We start from the raw sequence: 21,779 nt of genomic DNA on the forward strand, positions 1-21,779 counted from the left end.
TGTTTACGCCGTTGTTTGAAATGAGCAAAAAAGTACATAATCATAGCTAGTAATAATTTATAATAGTAAAATGCTATAAAAAGTTATACATGTATTTGTTTTACCCAAAAAATAACACTATAATTAGTACCGTAAGTGTAAACAATATATACCGTCTAATACGCATATATCTCAGTCAAGTGTTTAAACTAATACATGAAATAAAGCAACAGATTGATTAGTTAACAATATCAGAGACATAATGATACTTATGTTTTTAATTGTTGCTTGTTACAATTTCCATTCATTGTATTTGTATTACATTAATTATATGTATAATAAAATATGCAATAAAATGCCTATAGCATTTACTTCAGTCGGCACCTGTTAAAACACTTTTCAAAGAAAAATGTTTCGAAAAGACTAATAATATTTGTGTTTCAATCTACATGCATTTTACGTTTCATAATTTATAATATTTTAATAAAAATATATCATAATATTTTATATCATAATCATCAATTATTATATTAACATGGTCTTAAGTTGTTAGTTTTCGTCATTTCTCGGTGATTCTGATCCTAATATGGCAGGTCTATGTATATCATGTAGATTATATTCTTACAAGTGAAACAGAACGCATTTAAGCATTAATTTCAACAATTTTGTTTTTAAGAATCTTTCCCCAGTCGTCTCCCTTTTCCATATCTTCGTATTTAGTTTCCATGTTCTGAAGGGCGATAACTCTGTCATCATTTTGTACAGGAACACCGGCAATCTTTACTGCTTCTTGAAATTTCGTTACAGACGCTGTTGCTATACAGATGCGTGGACATGTTGAATTACTTCTGAAAAAATGTAGATCCAAAGTAAAAATTTGAAAATAAATAGTTATAAAAGTGGTAATCCATTTAACGAAAATTTGAAGCAAGGAAAAAAAATCATTAATTTGCCCACAATCCATAATAAATGTATGTTCAGATGTGCATGTATAGAAATAATTTCATTTCAAGTCAGAGAAGTTCTTTATTGCGTTTATACTGCAGATAACTAGTACATAATATCTATGTACGTGTCTCAGGGTGAGAAAAATGTGCAGTCTGACGGGTCTCGAACCCGGGGCCCTCGACACTCTGTCTTCGAATTTCTCATAGTTAAAGAGCAATGTGAACTAATTCCGAGCTATATGCAGTTGGGCGTCAAATGTTACAGGGTGAGAAAATATGCAGCCTGACCAGGACTCGAACCAGGGACCCTCGGAACACCGTTCCGCGGCTCTACCTACTAAGCGCGTAAAGGATTTAATTTGGAAGCACAAAATGGTGATAATTTATCTCATTCATGGATAATTGTGCAAACTTTCCACGGAGTATAAGACAAAGATATGAAATTTGAGCCATATGTAGGTCACTGTATGAGGGCCAATAAGAACCTAAATGAACAATAACCTGAGACAATACTAGTATGTAAAGGAGGCGAAAGCCCGGTATGAAAACGGCTGTTATGCTTGCAAAGGCCTGCCTTTCATATGCCGTCATTCATTGGGCTATCCGGCCGGTTACACATCTTCTCCCCTAAATAGTGCACAGTTCTGAACCAAGACATATGTGAAATACGTTTTTCTCCAGAATTAGGGACTTACCTTTGTTTAAGATGATACGCTACAGCAATGGCTGTGTGGGGACAAACTTGATAAGAGTTATCCTTCCATACCTTCAACATGGTTGTTTTGACGTCATCATCGGAAGCCACAAAGGTATCAACGATAACATCCGAAATCTGAGATAAACAAGAACATCAGAGTAAATGTTCAGTCCTTACAAACTTTCTATCTATATTTGTTACAAAGAAAACTTCGTAACTGTCGGCTTGTGTTGTTCAGCTATAGGTAAAGACGACTCTAGCTATTATCATTTATAACAGTTTACAGTTAGTCTTTGCCTTTGGCTACTTTTCCGTCCAGTAAAAATACCTATATTTGAAATTTTCTAACAGAATATTTCCCATAGACTGTCTTAGCAGAGTGGATAAACACCCCAACTACGAACAGAAGTTAGACCTTTAATTATAAGAAGAAAACAAACGTTCTAATTAAACAGCTACAGTGCGTCGCTATGATCCATCATTTTGAGTTTAAATCGTTTTTTGTTCTGTTTTTTTTTTGCGAAAAAAAATCTGACCAGCATTAATTTAAGATAAGCATGCATTTAAAAGTCGAGTTACGCCAGATAAAGTCACTAGAATAAAAGACAACAAGAGCACCGCTAGGCGGGGCATTATATGCCCGAAAGTACTTTAGCTGTAGGTTGATTAATGCTTGAATTATTGAGCGAAAACTGTTTCAAGTTTAAAGGTGATAGTAACCTTGATCTTTGACCTTGTGACCCCAAAATCAATAGGGATCTTTAACCCAATATGGACAATCATCCTATAAAGTTTGAATACTGTGGACCAAATGGAACTTAAGTTATGCTCTTGAAACCATTTTCAGTTTTAGGGTAATAGTGACCTTGACCTTTGACTTTGTGACCCAAAAATCAATAGGGGTCTTCTACTTAATATGGACAATCATCCTATGAAGTTTGAAAACTGTGGGCAAAATGGAACTTAAGTTACGCTCCGAAAACCATTTTCAGTTTTTCGGTAATAGTGACCTTGACCTTTGACCTTGTGACCCCAAAATCAATAGGGGTCTTCTACCCAATATGGGCAATCATACTCTGAAGTTTGAAAACAGTGGGCCAAATGGAACTTAAGTTATGCTCCGGAAACCATTTTCAGTTTTAGGGTAATAGTGACCTTACCTTTGACTTTGTGACCCCAAAATCAATAGGGGTCTTCTACCCAATATGGACAATCATCCTATGAAAATTGAAAACTATGGGCCAAATGGAGCATAAGTTATGCTCCGGAAACCATTTTCAGTTTTACGGCTATAGTGACCTTGACCTTTGACCTTGTGACCCCAAAATCAATAGGGGTCTTCTACCCAATATGGGCAATCATCCTATGAAGTTTGAAAACTGTGGGCCAAATGGAACTTAAGTTATGCTCCGGAAACCATTTTCAGTTTTACGGTAATAGTGACCTTGACCTTTGACCTTGTGACCCCAAAATCAATAGGGGTCTTCTACCCAATATGGGCAATCATCCTATGAAGTTTGAAAACTGTGGGCCAAATGGAACTTAAGTTATGCTCCGGAAACCATTTTCAGTTTTACGGTTATAGTGACCTTGACCTTTGACCTTGTGACCCCAAAATCAATAGGGGCCTTCTACCCAATATGGGCAATCATCCTATGAAGTTTGAATACTGTAGGCCAAATGGAACTTAAGTTATGCTCCGGAAACCAAATTGCTAACGGACGGACGGACGGACATTCCAACATTTTAGCTTTAGGGGCTATTTTCTTTGTTATTTTCTTTGTTTTCTTAAGGGCTACTAGCCCCTAAACCCTTTGATCACGGAATGAACCTATTGTTCTCTTTTGTTCACTTTACTGTTATATAGCCCCTAAACCCAAAATGTTTGCTCGGACGGACGGGCAGACGGACGCCAGGGGGTATAACATAATATGTCCGAAATTCTTTCGGGCATATAAAAAGTATCATACTTTCTTGGCAAGTTCCTCGGGAACTTTGATCGAGCCGTTCTTTTCAAATTCCTTCATCAGGTTTGATACAAGAGTTGTGTCCCCTTCACTAAATATGTACCAGATTCGCTCCATATTATAAGGTATCTAAGAAAAAGACGAAGCATATGTCTGTTTATTAAAACTCAATGTATCATTCATGTAAATAGAATAAAATATCCCGGAACAAAATATTATTAAGCTATATTAATTATGTAGCTTTTGTTAACTATTTTTCAATAATTCTGTGCATGCGCCACCCATATGGAAGTATACCAACATATATCTATTTCATACACGTACTTTGATTTTTTTTCTTCAAAAAAACAACAACAAAATCTGCAAGCTGCATAGATATATCTTTATAAACTTTAACCTGAATATCCATAGCTGGTGCTAATGTTGGTGTCACTTCCGGTGTTATACTAAAGTCACCATTAGAAACAGCACGTGACACAATATCATTGCACGTGACTGCGCATACAAGCCGGATCGGCAGGCCCATTTTAGCTGCGATACAACCAGCTAAGTAAAGAAAATAAATCAATAAGAAAGATATGACATAATAAATTCCTAAAAACAATGCTAACGTAAAATTTGTTTCGATTTTTAAAAGAGTAAAAGTAATGATGATAACACTGCTGAAACCTAACTATATAACTATGAAGAAATGAAAAAGAAATCTATTGAAAGTGGTTGCTGAACGGAAACAGTACAGTTAATAATAAAATAAAAACTGTCTAGAAAAGTGGACATACATGTAACATTCCCGCATGCCCCAGTCGGAACAACAATTTCTACCGGACTACAATTATCATCACACATCTGAAGAAAAAATATATACATGTATACAAGTCCGATTTACTTTTTTAAGATCTGACAACATTTGCTAAATGGCACCAGATTATAAATTAAGTTGGCTAGAAACGAAATAATTTTTTGTACTCATATTGATTGTTTACTCGTATATATTTTGTTGAACATTTTATTCATAGCTCGAATGTTTACTAAAATACAGCGAAACATACATTTATAGGGAAATCGGATAACGCGCACGCTCGGATATAAGAAACACTCTTGTTAGGTCACTGACCTTTTTCATATTCTTAAATCTTCAATTATTGCATGCTTGCTTAAAATCGGTTATAAAGAACCTTAAAATTAAGTCCGAAACAGTCCCTTTACCACTGTCTGTAAACTTTCGTTGTAGCTAAGAAAGGTACAAGTAAAATGGTTTCCTGCGGGGAACATTTTTAATGATATAAAGATATTTCATTTAACTATTTTCAACATTTTTTTTTGGGAGAGGGGAATAAATAAACGTTTATATCTGGAATATAGTTGACAATAATCGATCAATATAGAAGAAGGTCTTTCGAAACTGGTGACCGTTGATGGCCGGCGAAGGTCGAACCAGGGTCTTTCAAATTTGAAAGACCCTGGTCGAACATAAAACAATTATTTCTTGTTAAGAAAATGATTAAATAGGCCTACCATTTTATGAATAATTCCAAGCAAAAAAAAGAAAGAGTATAAACACACAAGAAAACATCTCTATTTATTATGGCAGATGCCACTACGAATATTTTAATTTTGTAGATTTTCAGTATAAACAATTTATTGTTTGTGAAATTTGAGATACATATATTAAAGAAACAATGATAATTTTCAAATAAATCATTCAAGTTTTTCCACCTTAAACGGTAAAATAATTATAGAAAATTAGAAATATCACGTAATAGGTTTTTGTTCTTAATTAGGTTTAATTCAGACTAATTCCCTAGAGGTAGTTCGGTAACGTACCGAGAAACGGTATTTAGCCAGGTTTTCGAAAAAGTCAATTAACCAATCGTGTACGGTTTACAGATCACATGCTCCTCCATGTACCGAAAACTGGTCACGTGCTCCTCCATGCCTCAAAAGTTAAACGGTACCAATACCCTGCGGTCTCCAGGCCGCATGGAATGGAGACCGCAGGGAATTAAATTGTACAGCTAAATACTTATTTGCAATACTAACCTTTAAAAATGCATAAAAATAATGAACTATTTGCACCATTATCCGCGACCAGTTGATTGAATTAATACTTGTTAGGTGGTATTTTTTCTGGAAATCTTCGTCCATGAAAACTGGCTTTATAATAAGGTCAATGTCGTCCGACGTGCCATCAACTGTTCAAAATAAAATGGATATACTTTAATTGGTTATTGCATTATTATTTGCCAGAAAATAAAACTGCTAATTCTTTAATAGTTGGGTAAATGTATCAACTCTTTGTAAATAACTATAATTTATTTTTGTGTTGGTTTTTACGTCTAAGCAACACAGAAGAGATCAAATGGCGGCTTTCCAGCTTTACTGACGGAGGAAGACCTCAGGTGACCCTTCGTGCATTATTCAGGAACAAGCTGATACTCGAGTAGAACAAACGACGCTGAAAGTCATTAGTAGATCCCGCAGCGGTGAGAAGCAAGTGACTTGAAGTTAATGACTTTACTTATTCCGCCACGGAAACCCCGCACCATAAGATGGTAATAATTGAGTATTATATTGATACATATGTACAATACCTCTATAAACGTGTACATTATCAGCTATAGCGGTGGTCATTTGTTTTTCTTGAACAAATGAAGTACGTCCTCGAGGTAATAACACAACAATATCGACCCATTTTAGCCCGCGAACTGCTTCAATGGCGGCGCTTCCGGTATCCCCGGATGTTCCTTTGGAATATAAAAGTTCATGAGATATTGTCACATCTTTATTCCGGCTAGTACAAAAATATCCTTAAATCCGCTGACTATGTTCGTCTAATTAAAGGCAAATTAATATCATATTCAAGAAAGAACAGCAATACTTAACAATGTCGAAAACAAACAATTAAATTAATTGATAAATAAAAAATATAGGTATTAGTACCCTGACAATAATTGATTTTCATTAATAATTATGTTTACTAATGACATATCAAGGACTATGGATTTCTTACCTACAATTATTGTGTAATGTGTTTTACTTCTCGTACAAAAGTAGTTGATAAACTGCCCCACACAAGATAGTGCCAAGTCTTTGAAAGCCCACGTCTTCCCGTGGAACAATTCAAGTATTGTTACGTCATCTTTCAATCGTGCGAGTGGTGCTATCTCAGGGCAGGAAAACGTACTATATGCTTTATCCAACAAATCTGAGAAGATTGAAAGCTTTTTCTAGTTATATCATGCATATCCCGAGATATCGATATCATTACTGGCTTATCTGGAAAGTATCATGGTCCACAATCGAGCTTTAGTAAACATGTTGTTTATACAAGTGTTTATAACCATAAATGTTTCCTCGAATAAACAGAAGGACATGTTAAATGTTCAGAATGTACCAATTACATGGTTATTATAAAGTGTAAAACTGTTGCATATAATGTATTTGATACGAGTTACAGACGGGTACTAAAATTAGATATAAAGAATCACATACCGTTAAGGTCTGCTCCAGGTATTTCTTCTTCGGATATAAAATAGGGAACGATCTTCTTCGCCAGTTCCACGAATGAAAGGTCCTTCCAACTTTTTAAGGTATCTACCGGAACAGCTGGTATACTCTCAGGGAGAAGTATACCCCCGTCACTGGCATAACCCGTAAATAACGCTTGCTCAAAGGTAAAATTCTTCACCCCACCTCTTGTACTGCCATACTTCATTGTGTCTACTTTTTACAGTCGAGTATACTGGAGAGAAACAGTCTTTCAGGCTTCACATTAAAAACTGAGCCTGAAATGTTATATATTAAGTAAAATAACTTGACTTGTGCATGCATTAAGACAATGTAATTATATACTTTTATTTATTGATATGTGTTTTTGTCATTTCCCTACTATTAGCACAAAACATGAAATATTGTACGTAACACCTGATCTTCGAAGTTAACAGGCAATTTTAATCATCTGTGCAATGTTGTTCAGCATGTGCTATACAATCTTAACAATATGAAACTTTTGTATTATAATGATGATATATGTACTGTACGTCAAGTATAGCTTATGTTTTGATAGGTATCTTATACAAGCTTCCATCACCAAATATATTTCACTCGTCGTGTTTGAATTATGTGCCACATGTCTTTGAAAACTGTCCAGGCTTGGCAATTTCTAATCTAATAATTTGCAATCAATTTAGGTACTAATAAAAATATAATGTACTTCCGGATTGAGAAGCAATACTTTTAATGATGAATATTTTGCTAGATGCCTGATCAGGAAGCAACGTTTCCAAAACGGGAAGTGGCTAGTTTTTGGTAAAATCTAAAATATTTGCTGAAGTTTACTTTCAAATTATTTAAATTTCAGATATTTTAATAGAAAATGACTCCGTAGAATTTTTGATGTATACTAAATGGTGATATTCATATTAAAGTTGGTTGAAAACTGTTATGCACTGGCCATTTTTCCTGAACTACGTAAAAAAGACCAAAAAAAACCCTTCCCGATCGAGAAAGATTTTGACGTTTGCTGTCTGATCGGGAAGCCTTGAAGGAGAATCGCCTTGTTTTCCGATCAGGAAGTATGCACGACCGACAATGGGTCAAATCTTTTCTCATAGGACGCCTACAGTCAGTCCCAGTCAATGGTGGTAATAATTAAGGTATCCGTCACATCAGGTGTCACATAGGGCTCTGTCCTTGGCCAGCTTGTTTTCTTATTCTACATAAAGTACATGTCTGAAAGTATAGCTGAGGACAGTGTCATGACACTGCTGTGTATATCACAGTAAACAACAGTACACAAGAGCATATCTTGTCATAGGTTACAACAGTGGGAAAACACATAGGATATGTAATACAACCCATCTTTAGAAATGTGTATAGTATCACCTGATCAAAACACTCCCATCAGTCAACTTACATGTTACATGGTCAAACACTAGGAAAAGTAGGTGATGCCAAATACTTGCGTGTTACCATCATTTCTGACATTTGCTTGAATAAGCACATAAACAAAGTCTGCTCAACAGCTACCAAAACTCTTAATTTATAACATGAAACGTCCCAACAAAAACAAAGAAATAATCAAACAGATTTCCTAGGTCACAGCTCAAATACTGTGTCAAATATACAACTGATCGGGATGGTACAGCGTAGAGCTGCTCTATTGGGTCCCTTACGGCAGTGTCGCAAACTTTTTAATAAGTCAACTACAGTGGCGTTCCCTTAGAAACTGAATGACAGATGCAGGGCTACTGCATGATGTTCTATAAGATTGTTCATGGACTGGTTGCAGTACCAATACCTACTTATGTTGCAACTCCTACCCGTTTCACGTACTAAACACATGCGTCCTATTTCTTATCACAGGCACGAGTATCGGACACGGGAAGAAAAAATATGACCAGATTGATAAAAATCCTGGTTCATCTTAAATGGGTCAAAAAGAAAAATGTGAAATATGAGCTCCCTTAAAAATATACAGTAAGTTATAGTATATTTTTAATGGGGCTCATATTTCACATTTTTTGACACATTTAAGATAACCCCGGATTGTAATATAAATCCGTGGATGAACACAGATATTTTTTTAACAATCTGGTCATATTTTCTTCCCAGGTCCGATACTCGTACCTATGTTTCTTATATATATACAAGTAACTACGGTGAGACATATTTTACCCAGCAACCGTCATACTTTATAATTCTCTGCCGACCAATGTTGTACAAGCCCCTACCCTGGATGTTGTACAAGCCCCTACCCTGGATAAGTTTAAGACTGTATTTTTTTAACTGTATATCTCGTCTTTTTATATTAACACTATCAACTTGTTCCGAATTTCTCGCATACAAAATTTTCTCCTGTACATTTATTTTTGCACAGACGAGCACCTGCACAAAAAGCTCAATTTAAGGGTGTGATGCAGTGTCTATTAATAGACAGTTAAATGTAAACAAGAATGTCATTATGACATGTCAATTAAGACTGGCTCTAAATGACAAGGATTGTAAATGTTGAAAATCAAATCGAAAAGCTTCCTGGTAAGAAAAATAATCAAGGTTATCAATAAGTTAAATCAATTTTAAATCTTAGAGTGAGGTATACAATTAGAACAGTATTGTAAATGTGCGAAATTTAAACTTTAAAAAAAAACACACATAAAATATGGCAATCCATAAAATAGGGCAATTATCTAAATCAAGTAACCTTCCCATATACGTTCCTGCTATTTTACCATTTTAAGCTAGTCTTCACAGGTACATGTAGGCTTATCAGTTATTATATACAGCTCACTTGTGAGTATGTTATTCATACAATATGAATGCAAGCCACAATGAGTATAAATATATGTAAACTTCACGGACTTTATCAGCAATTCACTTGTAAATATAAATTTGAAATGTTATTAAAACTAACATACCTAGGCTAAGAGTTGACCTTTGTACTAAAGCAGGATAAAATTACTTTAGGATCAATTGACTGCGTTGGGTTGGAGTCCTTATCCGAAGTTTGACGGAAAGGGCCGAGAAGATGCGATTGGTAGGACGGTTTATACGCATGCGAACTCAGACTTCCGGTAACAAACAGGAAGTAGAAAATAAAGAAAATAAACAATTTTTGACATTTTGATCAAATAATTAGATGTAATGCCATCACGTACTGAAGGAAGGGAGTCAAGTTCCAGGAGAAGTAGATCCAGACGCAACCGAAGTCGTCACCGAGATCACCATCGTCACCACAGAACGAGGAGTAGAAATAGAGTAAAACATGGAGAGAAAAACTTTGCCGCAGCAGTTTGTAATATGCTCGCTATTGTTCTTATGTGTACTTCATTGGCTGAACCGAAATGGATAAACCTTCGTGGAGGTGGCTGCATGGTGGAGAATGAGCCATTAAACCATTTAGGGGCTTATCAGTTCTTTTTTCCGGGGAAGTTTCTTTCTCAAGAACGTGATTTTACAGATGATTCAATAACACATGTTGTATACCAGTTTGGACCAAATATCAAAGATAGTAAGTTAACACAATGACATAATAATAATATGAAATTAGGCAAAGCCTATGACCGGGGAAGTCGGTTTAAAAAAAATTGTTTATTTTTCTATTTTAAAGATGTCATTCCGTATTAATATTATTCATCGGATAAGTTGTGATTGTTCGTTATCAGAATACCCTTCCTAAACTCATTAAATTACATTGAAAATGGCGGTGCCCGACTAGAACTGACACTGAAAATTTTATTGATAGGTATAGAATTCTATTGTATACTGGTTGCGGACCACCAAAACCGGACAACCACCAAACGGTAGACAGACCTTTCACTATTGAGACAATTCACACCAAGACGGTTCACACCAAGACGTTTCACTCCCAAATTTATTTTGATACTTATAAATACTTAAATAGGCCTAAAATATTGAATTGCATTGAACTAAAATAGACCTTAAATTTAATAAAAAATAAATTAAAAAGGGGGATATTACTTTTTTGTCAATGACTTAAAGTTAAAACTCAGTACTTTAAGTTCTATCATTTCAGTTATCTTATCTTCTTTATTGTTGTTTTGAAAAAAAGTGTTTTTCAATTCTTTGATCCATATGTGCAATTATCACATTATTTCACTTAAAGAAAAAATATTTTTGATTTAAATAACACTTTAATATAACTAACTATTTGATGATGCAGAACTTTTGTAAACATGGACTCATTAGGCAATTTTGATTTAAAGCATAACATTCTTGTGACAACAATTAACTTTGAGTAATGTGTTTGTTTTTTTATGTTGTTTTTAAACATGGGATAAAAATTTGTTAAATTATTTAATGCTAGTATAGTGCTTTTGCGATATATGTCAAAAATTTTAATGGCCATTGAAATGAAATCAGAAATATCTTTAAATGAAATTAGAAGCATTGGGACTTTTTCAATATTTGTCATGTATAATCATTATTTTTTGTGACTAAAATTCGTTATTATATAAACAAAACTTATGGAGATTTCCGAGAAGTTTCTGTGTTTAAATTGCCTGTTGTCAAAAAATATTTTAATGGTCCAATAAACAAAAGATTAGTAAACTGTTGATGCTTAACTTAAGTGCAGTGTTTATACAACTGATTAAATAGTGGTGTCAAACTGTTAGTTGATTGTCTCAGTGTTTATACAACTAATTAGGAGATGAGATAACACCACAAGTTTGTTTAATGGCTACTGTTTAATAAATTGATGAAGAAAATAATTTAAAAAAAATTTATTTTATACACATGTTTCGCATGTCATTGTTTAAGACTTACAAAAAATAATCATTATATAGTCAATATATTTAATATATTGATTTTTTTTATTATTTGAATAATATTAATTACTTTACTGGTAGTGATTTCAATATTTAAACTGATACTTATAATATGTCTTTGTAGTTCTTTCTATGTTATTCTATTTTTTTTTTTAATTTACTATAAATAGAGTTTTCTCATGTTGTTACATTTATAATAAAAGTGACATTTCAGAAATTTGTCTTTCATTTACCCCTCTTATCACTCAACCCATAATTAAATGAGTAATATTCTAATTAATAATTCATATTAACAATATCATTGAAATCAACAAAATGAAAATTGAATTTCCTTTTTACATTGTTTGATATTATTAAATGAAATTAAAATTTGTTAACTTTTCTAGTAAACATCTCTAAAAATTGGGAGTGAAACGTCCATACAATTGACAAAATGGGAGTGAAACGTCTAGGTGTGAACCGTCTTGGGAGTGAAACGTCTCAATAGTGAAACGTCTTGGGAGTGAAACGTCTGACATTCCCACCAAACCCGGATGGCCCTGAAAATGCTTAATTTAGTATTTTCTTTGTTCAGTGGTTGTCGGTCACTTTTTTATCAATAATAAATGCATGTTTCCTCTAAAAATAAATAAATATATTTATTTCAACCACCGTAAATGGTAATATTTTAATCACAGACACTTGGGGTTTGGACCTCAAAACGCCTTTAAAATCCAAATAAAATGCATATTTGTCAATCCCAGCACATGTACTGATCATATATATCATAAAAACTTAATATAAGCCGTTTTGAAAAAATTTCATATTTCAACATCTATAAAAATCTAAAAAATGCTTGACCTCATATACCAGCTATAATCATTTGCAGAGTAATCAATAGAATTTCCAATACATTTAATATTATTATATGTATTATTATAGATGTTGAAATATGAAATTTTTTCAAAACGGCTTATATTAAGTTTTTATGATATATATGATCAGTACATGTGCTGGGATTGACAAATATGCATTTTATTTGGATTTTAAATGCGTTTTGAGCTCCAAACCCCAAGTGTCTGTGATTTTAATGGCTATTTCAAGAATGTTGATGTTGAAGTTTGGGGGTCAAGAAAAAATGCTTGACCTCATATACCAGCTATAATCATTTGCAGAGTAATCAATAGAATTTCCAAAACTTCACCATTTGTTGCTGAAATATTGTCGATCATGTTAAAAATTAAAAATCAAAACACCCAAGCTTTTATCTGAATTAAATCACGTCATGTACATAAATGTCCAGACACATGGTACTGTAGACAATTGAGGTAATTTTGATACCCTCCTTGTCGAGCCTCAGATATAAGTGTCAATACAATCAGAAATAAACAAACTAGTATGTAATTTAGGAGAAGAACCTAGCTGAACCTTGTCAATTTTTTGGGTCTCTAGGTTAAAAATTATGAAATCTGTACAGAAAAATGTTCAAAAAGTGTCCGGTTGATGGTCCCCGACCAGTATATATTCTTTAATTGTTTTTATTTGATTTTCTTTTAAATATACACACGTGCAAGCCAAAGGTATCAAGCCAAAGCCCGGGCATGCTTCTTGGGTGCGGCCTTTGACTTCCCTGTAAACAGCACGCTTATTATGCAGAAAGCTGTTAAGAATTAATAATAAGCATAGAATTTACAATATATGAAACAGAACTTTCAAGGTATAGTAAGTTAAAAGTAAATTTAAAGGTCATCTTACAATCCATCACTAAAACTATTCACCATTGATTCGCCACAGATAAATAACGCTTCACCACAGGTGGTAAGATACAAAAGTTCCATACCTATTTTCAAACTGTTGATGAAAACCTTTTACCTACTTTTTTCTATTTCTTTCATTCATTAATTAGTAAATTACAGTAGAGCTTGCAGGGAATGTACAAATTTTGTGCTTCCTCCGCAATAGATGTGTAAGCAAACTCCTAAATGATTGATCCACCACGTTTCTTTTGCGCGTAATTGCAGAGAAATATACCCGTTACCACTGTCCACACTAAGACCTGTCACAGACATTTGGGGTTTGGAGCTCAAAACGCCTTTAAAATCCAAATAAAATGCATATTTGTCAATCCCAGCACATGTACTGATCATATATATCAAAAAATCTTAATATATGCCGTTTTGAAAAAAAATCATATTTCAACAACTATAATTATTATAGTTGTTGAAATATGATTTTTTTTCAAAACGGCATATATTAAGATTTTTTGATATATATGATCAGTACATGTCCTGGGATTGACAAATATGCATTTTATTTGGATTTTAAAGGCGTTTTGAGCTCCAAACCCCAAATGTCTGTGAGACCTGTCACACTTAGATTACATTGTATTATTGTTTTAATCCCAATGAGGCGAATTATTATTAAAAAGTCTTTTTCACAGCAAATTGTTATTTCACTGTGGTGAATTGTTATAGTGGTAAATTGTTAGCAATCTATTATGTCACCCTTGTTTTGTCAGCGCTCCTGAATGGGAAAAATGACTTTTACTAAGTTTTAGTAGAAAGCATTTTTTAGTTAGGAGAAACATAGATAAAGGAAAGAAGATCACTGAACAATCTGAACTGTGTAAATGCTCATGTTTAATGTTTTTCAAAAGCATCCTGTGATGTAAATATAGAACCAGTCCAAAAATTTTCAAATTAAGGATTTTACTCAACAGGTGTTTGCATGACTTTATCAAGGTGGTCTCTTTGTTTACATTGAATTTGTAAAAGAAAAGCCAAAGAAAAATGCGGCGTTTCATTGAAGCAGTTAAGACCAAAGATGTCATTAACTATAAAATTAATGTAGAATAAAGAATAAATAAGTTACAGAAAACAAACATTAGCTAATTTATTTTGAGCGTGGCTAAATGATTCCAAAAGTTGTGAGCCCGACCTGCTTACTGAATTTCAGAGCTATAACTTTCTATAGTGAACAAAGCAATGTAATTTGTCCAGATTGAAAGATGAACAAGTTCAAGTATGTGTATATCTCGGCTTGAGACCTCAGGCCCCAACTTAAGCATTATAATAGGGTGCCAGTGTATGTAAAATTTTAAAACATGTCTGTGAGCTCTCAATACTACTTTATTTTCCACATGTACAATACTCATGTTTATAGATTTTGATTGTAAAATTTTCTTGTAATTTTGTTTATGTGTGAAGCATTTCAGAATTAATCTATTCCAGAAATGGACAACTGTGTTACATACAAGGCTGCATTACTTATGAAGACAGTGATTGCTTTTTGTTTCCTCGCCATTATATCAAGTCTGGTGGCCTTTATACTTGATCTCACATCACTAAAAAACAGACCCTGCAAACTTTTGCAAAGAAATGCAATTCCAAGTATTATTACTGGTAAGTTGTTGATTTTACTTCTTACATGTTCTAAAGTATTCTTCTGAAAAAGGCTATTAAGTTTTCAAAACAATTTCAAATAATGTTGTAAAGAATTCTCATTTAGGGCAAGCAATATTGGCATGGAAACTCAATAGCTGACTGGAACAAAAAGAGAAGTACATGTAATCTGTGTATCACAAACACAGGCATATTAATATGTTGGTAACATGTACTTTCCTTTTACATTAGTGTTTGTGGTATAGTTAGTTACCATCCTTTAAAAAAAATTCTAGCTCTGAAGTACACAGATACTTGGGGTTTGGAGCTCAAAACGCCTTTAAAATCCAAATAAAATGCATATTTGTCAATCCCAGCACATGTACTGATCATATACAGTCAATTATCGTTATCTCGACATCGCTTTTCTCGATATTTCGTTATCTCGATGAAATTTTGAAAGTCCCGATTTTCTTTTTTCTTTATCTTTATTGGAAATATTTGTTTATCTCGATATTTTTATCTCGATATTTTCAGTATCTCGATGTACAATTTCAGCCCCAACAGTTATTTTCACACTATTATCCTTTGTTTATCTCGAGTAATAGTTTTCTTTCGTCTGTTCCCTTCAGACGTGTGAAAAATACAAACTAGACGATAATTGCGCAATAGCGCGTGTCATAATGATGATTATGTTTGTAACATGTTTAGCTGTTTTTATAAAAGTTAATCTGTTTAGGGTGTTGATTGACTCATGTCCAAAATGAGTGAATTTTACGTTCTTAATAGATATTCGACCACTGTATCAATTCATTTTGACTTTAAATGTAAATGAAAAAGTGAAAGTATAGAAACGCTATCGTTGCAATATTATTTCACAACATCACCACCAAATCAATCAGCGGTCGAACAACATCGAGAAAAGACCCGATAAATAACCCGGGAGGATATCCGGATCAACCACCCTGAAAACATTGTTTTCACTATATTGGTGTATTACTGAGTAAACCTCACTATGTGTTTTTATCACAGAAACCCGTATTTTCGCTGGTAAACATCCACTAATGTTATTTTGTTAAATATTGACTAGGCTTATGAAAACAAGGCATGGGGATTTCATAGTTCATTTGACACAAGATATGCACATGTCTTTTGTAAAAATCAGTTTCTGCCTTATTCAAACCCTAATATGTTTATCTCGACATTTCGTTATCACGATATTTTTTGGACGGTCCCGATGACTTCGAGATAACGAGAGTCGACTGTATATCCAAAAAACTTAATATAAGCCGTTTTGAAAAAATTTCATATTTCAACATCTATAATATTATTATAGATGTTGAAATATGAAATTTTTTCAAAACGGCTTATATTAAGTTTTTTGGATATATATGATCAGTACATGTGCTGGGATTGACAAATATGCATTTTATTTGGATTTAAAAGGCGTTTTGAGCTCCAAACCCCAAGTGTCTGTGCTGAAGTACAGTCCAGAAAATGAAAGTAATTCTGGAATCTTAATAGACCTCCCAATATTTTTGTATGATATGAAAATATCTTCAATTTTAAAGCTGATCTGTTGTGATACCCCTTAGATATGCCTTTATTAAAGTTGTTCAAAGGGTTCTGGTCTGTTGAACAAGGTGGCTGCCAGTGCTACAAAATATAAAAAAGTGTAAATGACATCTTGTTCTCAAGCACCCAAAGATTTTGATGAAATGATTATTGGGCAGTCCTTGACTAGAATTGCTAAAATTTTTCTGGTCTGCTGAACAAGATGACCACCAGAGATTGAAATAGAAAAACCTTTAAAGCTGCATGCCTCCAGATGACCCAAAATATTTCAAGAAAAATTAAACATGGAAAAACCATACTTAAACTTTGAGAAAAGTAAACAAATTAAAGATTCAAGTGATAACTTATATCATGTGCAATTAATGACTGTATTTTGTAGTATTTATCAGCATATTTCTACTGCGTTACTAACCACAGGAAGTTGGAACTTGAAATTCTATCAATATTAATGATAATATCCAAAATATACCCCCTATACAGTATAAATATTTATAATGTATAGGGGGTATATTTTGGGTATTATCATTAATAATGATAGAATTTCAAGTTCTTGTGTACTAACGCAGTAGGGGCTATTTATGCATATTTTGACCTCTTTTTGGTAATTTACGTGGATTTTAAGTGCCGATTATAATGTGTCAAGTACTTTCTTTGTTAATTTCACAATATTTTACCTTTAAGTTTAAATACATTTTCAAAATTTTCATGAAAATTAGGCGTGCTGCATTAAACAAAATCTACACTTGTATCATCTGGTAAATTTTGATTCTCAAACTCTACAGGAATGAACCTTGGATAGTTTTCTGTAAAAATCTCAAATTGTTCAAGTCTGCTGAACAAAATGGCTGTCAGAGTTAAAAATGAAAATCTTTTAAACAACATCTCCTTTACTATAGGGTCGATTATTACAAGACTATACAGAAATGGTCGTTGGATGGTCCTCTATAAAAATTGCTTAAATGGTTCTGGTCTTAATATACTTTGAACTGTTCAGAGTCCATTAATTTTTTACGTTATAATAATATAAAAGGTATCAATTCAACAAATTTATTCTTTTAATACACCAACGCCTGAACACTAAAGTTTGTAAAATTAATGTTTCTACCAATGTCTGTAACGATGCAATCTTTTTTCATTTGAACCATCTACTCGGGTGAGGGATTAAGGGCCATCATGGCCCCCTTGTTCTAGTAGTATACTACATGTATCTTGATTCATTAAATCCTAACAAAAATTTGGACTTTGCTACAAGTAATCATTTTAATGTTAATAAAGGTTCCATGATAATAGCTAGATGAAACAGAACACATCAGCTGTTGATAATTCTTAGTTAAACATATTTCATGTACCCGAACCGGTATGTTAATCTCTACTTAAGTTGGTGCTACTTGTCTAGATTTTAACTGGAGGGTAAAATTTTGTTAAAAGGGATTTGACCTGTAGGCGCTAAAACTTAGTCAAAATGACCCTCAGGATTTCATGGCTAGTGAACACCCTGTAGAAGGAAGCTTGCAGTTATATTGGCCAGACACAAATGATCATGTTCAAACCAAGTCTGCAACATTTTAAACTTTACCGTGTTTAGTAGGGCTCTGATTCTATCATAATCTATCTGTATGGTTATTGTGTAATGATAAATTTCATTTGTTTTGAGACAAAATACATGTATATATTACAAAGTATTTACATTTCTCTTCCAGTGATATTAAGTGTAGTGATAAATTTATTCTGTTACTGGCTGACAACTGAAGTTGAAACACTACAGAAAGAGACAAAAGCTCATCCTGGCAGTAAAGTGCTTATTGACTTTGACATTAGTTTCTATCTTGTAACAGCTGGAGGAGGACTTAGTGTTATTGCAACTGCATTCAACTGCTTAAGACGTCACCCAGTGTATGAAGACAATCAAGGGGAATCACTCTTAGATGATTATGAAGGAATGGATGTGTTACCTCCCCCTATCCCTGAACCACCACTGCTGAATCTCCCTCCACCACCAGCATATACCCCTTAAAACAATTATGCAGATCTGACCTTAGTAGACCTTTTTTCTGTTTTAATATCTTATGTTTGTCATATTGCACTGTTCACAGAAGAAAACATAGATATTAATCATAATCCATTGAAATATTTGTTGTTGTGTGAAGATATAGAATATGTATAGAAAATATATATATTTTAAACTTATGAGCCATCATTTACTAACATTATATTTATCATATATTTGGTGTTTGTCAGTCCATATTGCTCACATGAATAATGCAATATTATAATTTATTATATAATCTATAAATAGCTTTGAAATGTCATTCCCTGATTGGCTAACAAGCATCTTTTGTAAAAAAATAACAGGTCAATATCAGAGTATATTCATTATTTGTTTTTTTCCTAAAAATAAATATTCACTGGTTTTTCTTCTAAAATTAGATTTTCAGAAAATCCCTGAAAGACAGGAGACTATGAAGTGATGTCACACCAAGTTCGTTGTTATTCTTCTGAAAAAAAAAACAACACGGGTGACTCATAAATAAAAGTCAAATTAGTCTTTTTTAGTATCCGTCTTTACATTTTTAAGAACATTAACCTGCAAATGCCCTCATTTAAAAGACGGCCAAGTTATGGAAAAAGTAGACAAGCTGAAATTTAAATTTTTTGATTTCCCTGGTATGCAATGACAGATTTGATAAGCCATATATAAGATTATCTATAAATTATATAATAAAACAGATACAGACTTTTTAGTTGGTGAATATGATGTGATATGTACTGAAAAATTAATATTGATCTTGGCTTTTCTCTCGGTCAATATTAATTTTTTCAGTACATATCGAATATTATTATATAATCTATAAATAGCTTTGAAATGCCTTTCCCTGATTGGCTAACAAGCAACTTTTTGTAAAAAATAACAGGTCAATATCAGAGTATATTCACTGTTTTTTTCCTAAAAATAGATTTTCAGAGTATAATCACCGGTTATTCTTCTAAAAATAGATTTTCTGGAAATCCCTAAAAGACACGAGACTTTGACATGACGTAACGCCAAGTTTGTTGTTATTATTCTGAAAAAAATGTTGAGTTGGGTGTACATCAGAGTCAAATTAGTCTATTTTAGTTACCGTTTTTCATTTTTAAGAAAAATAGGGATTAGCATGCCAATGGAAAGGGCCAAATTATTGAAACAGTAGACAAGCTGAAAAATAATGATTTCCGTCATATGCAATGGCAGATTTGATAAGCCATATAAAAGCTATTTATAAATTATATAATAAAACAGATATGTACTTTTTAGCTGTTGAATATGATGTGATATGTACTGAAAAATTTATATTGACCTCGGCTATCGCCTCGGTCAATATTAATTTTTTCAGTACATATCACATCATATTCAACAGCTAAAAAGTCCATATTTGTATAATATTCACCAGCTAAAAAGTCCATATTTGTTTATATATCATCCATTCAGTTCATTCTGAACTATATATTATCTAAGAAGAAAAGCAAACTACACAATGTTCAATTTTTTTTCATTTTTTAGAAACAAAGTTGATGAAAATGTTATACCTGAAATGTTTTGGATGTTTTTTTTTTGTTTTTGTTTTTTTCAAATTCTTATTGGTTTTACCCTAATGGACATTAAAACATTTTACAAACATAAAGAGTTTATCAGAATTTAGTAATTATAAAGTATTTTATCGCATTTCAGTATGTAATTTAATGTTGTTGCTGTTTTTTTACATCATGTACTTAGATTTAGTTTGATTAAAACAGTCAAAGAAATTTTGATATTTCTTGGTAAACATAATTATAATCTGTTCATTTCTTATTTTTTCGAGAAAGAGAATATTAATTTTAGCTATAAGTCATTAAGTTACAGACTTTCTTAATCAGTATATTGGTTTTATCACATACCTTTGCTGCTTACTGCGACTCCGTAAAATGTTATTGCACGGTTGTGCATATATTTTGATGTGACATCATTTGCATTATACAAACGTAGTGTAAAGAAACACTAAACGTTACCATTACACATTAGGAGCATCAACGAAAGAAATGATTCTATTTCACTTAAAACAGTCTTATTTTGGGTATGTGATAAATAGAATATTATATTCGTGATGCGAGCATTATATTATTTTATTCAACAAGTTTAATAAATTTAGTATTGAACTTGCACTCGTTCAATATCCTCTATTTCTGTTCGGTTACAATAGAAATAGTATACAGTTTAAATGCTTATAATTTGATCACTTTTCTTTGTGCCATTTTATTTTCTATAAAATAATTGATAAAAGTGTTCAAGTTTATCAAATAAAGAAAGAATTAATTTATTTATTTTATAACATTATGATATACAAGTAGATTTTAGTTGTCACTAAAATTAGAACCAGCTTCATAAAATGTTGTGATTTTGATTTCAGGGTTTAGAAATTGTTTTGGTTGTTTGATGTTACTTTTAATGTTTGATCTATGGATTGATGTTCAATAACATTTGGATAAATTTTGACAACAATAACATTTGTAATGTTGCTGTTAAATTGATGTTTTACAGGTTTGAATTTTTTTTACTAAATAATCATTCCATATTATGTGTCTATGTATGTGGGTTGTCCTAATATTCTTTGACAAGATTGTTTAAAAGCTAAATAAAATAGATACAGATTTGATATTTTAATTTGTAATAAACCCATACAATGGCAACATTTTCACAAATGACAAGAAAAATATCAACAAATAACCAAAAAATGCCATAAATATCATAGCTATTTTTAGCTCACCTGTCACAAAGTGTCAGGGTGAGCTTTTGTGATCGCTTGTCGTCCGGCGTCTGGCCGGCGTCCATCCGGCGTCCGTAAACTTTTACTTTTAATGACATCTCCTCATAAACCACCAAGCCAATTTCATCTTAACTTCACAGGAATGTTCCTTTGGTGGTCACCTTTGAAATTGTTCAAAGAATTTAATTC

At 32.7% G+C, this 21,779-nt stretch overlaps 2 protein-coding genes across 3 annotated transcripts; one reads left to right on the forward strand and one right to left on the reverse strand.

Moving 5' to 3' along the window:
- Positions 1-40: 40 nt before the first annotated feature.
- On the reverse strand, positions 41-10,137 carry LOC132726774 (threonine synthase-like 2). Of its 2 annotated transcripts, none has more exons than XM_060712137.1 (10): positions 10,007-10,137; positions 7,083-7,375; positions 6,601-6,795; positions 6,182-6,334; positions 5,631-5,782; positions 4,370-4,436; positions 3,988-4,136; positions 3,594-3,719; positions 1,622-1,758; positions 41-827 (listed from the first exon to the last, which is right to left on the reverse strand). In XM_060712137.1, exons 2-10 carry the CDS (start codon positions 7,303-7,305, stop codon positions 623-625), a joined length of 1,407 nt encoding a protein of 468 aa, XP_060568120.1. In that variant the 5' UTR covers positions 7,306-7,375; positions 10,007-10,137; the 3' UTR covers positions 41-622. The 2 variants fall into 2 exon arrangements, with proteins under 2 accessions (XP_060568120.1, XP_060568121.1); XM_060712138.1 differs by having other exon boundaries at positions 7,083-7,332; positions 10,007-10,123.
- On the forward strand, positions 10,120-18,995 carry LOC132726775 (transmembrane protein 127-like). Its single transcript, XM_060712139.1, has 3 exons — positions 10,120-10,599; positions 15,088-15,258; positions 18,513-18,995. Exons 1-3 carry the CDS (start codon positions 10,233-10,235, stop codon positions 18,824-18,826), a joined length of 852 nt encoding a protein of 283 aa, XP_060568122.1. The 5' UTR covers positions 10,120-10,232; the 3' UTR covers positions 18,827-18,995.
- Positions 18,996-21,779: the final 2,784 nt, after the last annotated feature.

This window comes from Ruditapes philippinarum, unplaced genomic scaffold (genome assembly GCF_026571515.1).
Source record: "Ruditapes philippinarum isolate M1 unplaced genomic scaffold, ASM2657151v2 ctg1585_1_1_1_1, whole genome shotgun sequence".
Taxonomy (NCBI): domain Eukaryota; kingdom Metazoa; phylum Mollusca; class Bivalvia; order Venerida; family Veneridae; genus Ruditapes; species Ruditapes philippinarum.